Here is a 3,659-nt window from a genome sequence, read left to right on the forward strand (position 1 = left end):
ATTATATATATATACGTATATGTTTAAATAATACATCCATATTTAAGATCTTTGATAAAAATATATTATATTAATTTTTTTAAAAATAAATATGTACAAAATACATACATTTATGTGTATGTATTTTTTTGTATATAATATATATTTTGTATATAATATATAAACATATCTTTAATTTTAAGTTTAAAAAATATAGATTTTTAATTTTTTAGAAAAAAAAAGAATATCTATGATATTATTTTCAAACTTAAAAAAATAAGATTATTAAATTTTGATAATATAATAAAAAAGCGTATTTACTTCATATTTAATAAATACGTACTCATTAACAACTCCTTTAAAAGCAGATTGCACTAATCTTGCAGATTGAATTGGCACTGTCCTATTTAATCTTTCTGCGCGTCTTCTACTTAACTCAGTTCGTAAATCACTTTCTTTATCAACTACTAAATCTTCGAAAATAGCGTCCATATCTTCACTGGATCCGTCCGAAATAACATCTTTGCGTTTTTTACACTTTTTATCCTTCCCAATACGTTCAGAAAGGGGAAGTTCATTCTTTAATTTTCCTACTTGATACAATTCTTTATCACGTTTTTTCTTTTTTTTTGATCTTTCTTTTTCTGGATTTTGAATTTCTAAATCTATACATGAATTAACAGAACTTATAGCGATAGGAGAAGCATTTTCCATATTTTGTTCAAATTCTTCAAACTCATAATGAGTATCTAAACATAAATCTGTTTCTTGAATATCATAATCTTCTGTAATTTTATTAATCTTTCTTATATTTGATTGAATATCTCCGCCCTCTAAAGACTCTATCTTTTTATTTATATTTTCTTTTTTATTTAATTTAATTTTTTTATTTGCATTTATTGGATCTATAGGCCTTGTAGATTCAAACTTTCTTCGTCTGGCTTCTAATACAGGATCATTAATAATATCATCAATTTCTTTTTCTGTTATAGTAGATTCCAAATTTTCTTCTTTTTGCTTTGCTTTCACACGATTCGTTTCTGGAGATATTCTATTTTTAATTATTGGCGATAAATTTTTTGTATATGATGGACTACATGTTCCATCTGGAGAAATAGATCGAGGTCCATGTTTTCGAGATAATTCTTTAGGTGACCATCTGGGAGATCTTTTTCGTCTAGGAGACATTCGAGGAGAATTTCTAGGTGATGACCATGGTGATCTACGTGGCGATAATTTCGGTGATCTTGATCTTGGTGACATCCTTCGCGGCGATATTTTTGGTGACATTATACGTGATAATCCTCTTCGAGGAGATAATCCGGGAGATTTTAATTTAGGTGATGACCTACGCATAGGTGATATTCGTCTTGGAGATAACTTAGGTGATCTTGATCTTAACGGTGACCTAGATTGAGGAGATAATCTAAGTGGTGAAAATTTTGGAGAACGTGATCTTGCCAGTCTTGGAGATTTCATCATAGATGTTTTAGGCGATCGTATTAGTTTAGGAGATCTGGAATGCGGAGAAAGTTTTGGAGAACGTCCTCTTGGAGACAATCTCTTAATAGGCGATCTTCTTATTGGAGATTTATTTGGAGATCTACGTGGTGATAATCGTGGTGATCTCGAACGTGACGAAAGTTTAGGTGATCGTGATCGTGGAGAATAACGTACGGGAGACTTTCTAGGTGATCTATACCTTGTTATTTCTCGTTGAGACTTTTTTGATTGTCGAATGGGTGATCTTCTAGGAGATCTCCTTGGTGATTTTTTTCTTGATCGTGATCTTGGTGATAATGATCTACGCTTTTGTGAAATTCGATTGATAATATGGGGAGATATAGACCGTCTTTCATTTTTTAAAATGATTGTTGCTGGTGCTGGACTATATCTCTCTTTTCGAGTGTTATTATCATCTATTTTATTTTTCATATTCTTGTTTGCCTCATCCTTTTTCATAGATTCTCTATTTTCTCTTTTATTACCTTTCTTCTCTTTTCTCTCGGACGGTTTATCAACATTCATTTCTCTTTCCATTTCATCCATTAAGCGTTCTAAACTATCTTCTTCTTCAAGATCAGCCATTATAATGATATCATCATCATCATCATTAACTTCTTGATCTTCTTCAATTTTTTTCGAGTTTTCTATAATTTCTGTTTGATTTTCATTTATCATAGATGTTTTATCATCTATCCCATCTTTTTTAATATCTTCTGATTTTGTAATTATAGTTTTCTGTTCTTTGTTATCTTCTTCATCTGAACCACTTCCATTATCTTTGAACCGATGAAATTTTGATACTTCTAAAAATATTATTCTTATATATAAAATATTCAGAAAATAAATACAAAAAATATAACTAGAGTGAGATGTGTGTATATTATATATAACAAATAATATTATAATGAATGAATGCTACAATAAACGATTTTCATTATTAAAACTAATATGAGTGAAATAATATATAATGAATATAAAAATTTATTATTGTAGTTATATTTATTTTGATATTTTTTATATTTAAATTATTTGGTATTAACTTTACTATATGAATATGTACTAAAAATGTACTAATTTTGTAATGTACTAAATTAAAATATATGTATGTATATTTTAATTTATGATACAACAAATAGATGCAATAATAAAAAAAATTCTAAAATCATTTAGTTCATTGTAGCATATTCTATGACAATATTAAATATCTCTATTATTTTACATACCTGCAGAATAAGAGTCTATATTTGAAGCAGTTTTCTCTACCGAACAAGTTAAATCACTTTGCTGTAGCACAGAACGTTCATCTACAGGAACAATTGCTATCAGATTTGGATTACGTGGACTTTGATAATATAAATTCTGTAAACATAATATATATACATGACATTTAAATAAAATATATATAATATATTTATTAATTAAATAAATAATAATATTCATTAATTAAATATATTTAATAAAATTTTTATTTAATATTTAATAAAATATTTAATATTCATTACATGATATTTAACATTCATTATATTTAATAAGATTAAATAAGATTATTTGTATATTAAAAAGAAATTATTTATATATTAAATAAGATTCAATTAAATTCATTCCTTATTCATTATCAAAATTATACATTACTAAAATTAATTATTTATTTTTATTTAAATATTAAAAATATTAATGTATTTTGAAGTATTGACAATAATATTTTTTAATTCAAGTTATGAATTAAAATTTCATCAAAACTAAAAATGATGTGTATCACAAATATAATTTAATATTATAAATAAAAAAAATATCATCAATATTATTAATAATTTTATAAGAATTTTAACAATAAATATAACAATAAATTATATAATATATAATAATAAATTATATAAATTGAAATTAGACTTTTTTTTGAATCAATCATTAATACATTTTACATATATTACATACATTAAATTATAAAAAAAATAGAAGAAAAATATAAAAAAATCACATAAAAATTATAAACAATTGAATTTTTTATTTATATGTATTGCTCAAAATAATCAAAAGATCTCTATTAAAATAAATCTGCTACACTATTCAACAAAATTGTTTCAAATCATTGTATCTCATATTGAAAGAATTACTAATAAGTATATATCTATAATATATGTATATATATTATATATATATATACTTATTATACT

General features: G+C 24.4%; 1 protein-coding gene across 1 annotated transcript in view; it reads right to left on the bottom strand.

The window, feature by feature from the left end:
• The window catches only part of LOC102678149 (serine/arginine repetitive matrix protein 1-like), a gene marked incomplete at its 3' end in the record, with an annotated part of 7,032 nt that overhangs the window by 1,077 nt on the left and 2,296 nt on the right, over positions 1-3,659 (bottom strand). The window contains exons 3-4 of the mRNA XM_006610174.2: positions 2,709-2,844; positions 323-2,288 (exon numbers count right to left, since the gene is read on the bottom strand). Coding sequence (XP_006610237.1) covers positions 323-2,288; positions 2,709-2,844 — 2,102 coding nt within the window. The remainder of the gene's footprint in view (positions 1-322; positions 2,289-2,708; positions 2,845-3,659) is intronic.

Source organism: Apis dorsata, unplaced genomic scaffold (assembly GCF_000469605.1).
Source record: "Apis dorsata unplaced genomic scaffold, Apis dorsata 1.3 scaffold_70, whole genome shotgun sequence".
NCBI lineage: Eukaryota > Metazoa > Arthropoda > Insecta > Hymenoptera > Apidae > Apis > Apis dorsata.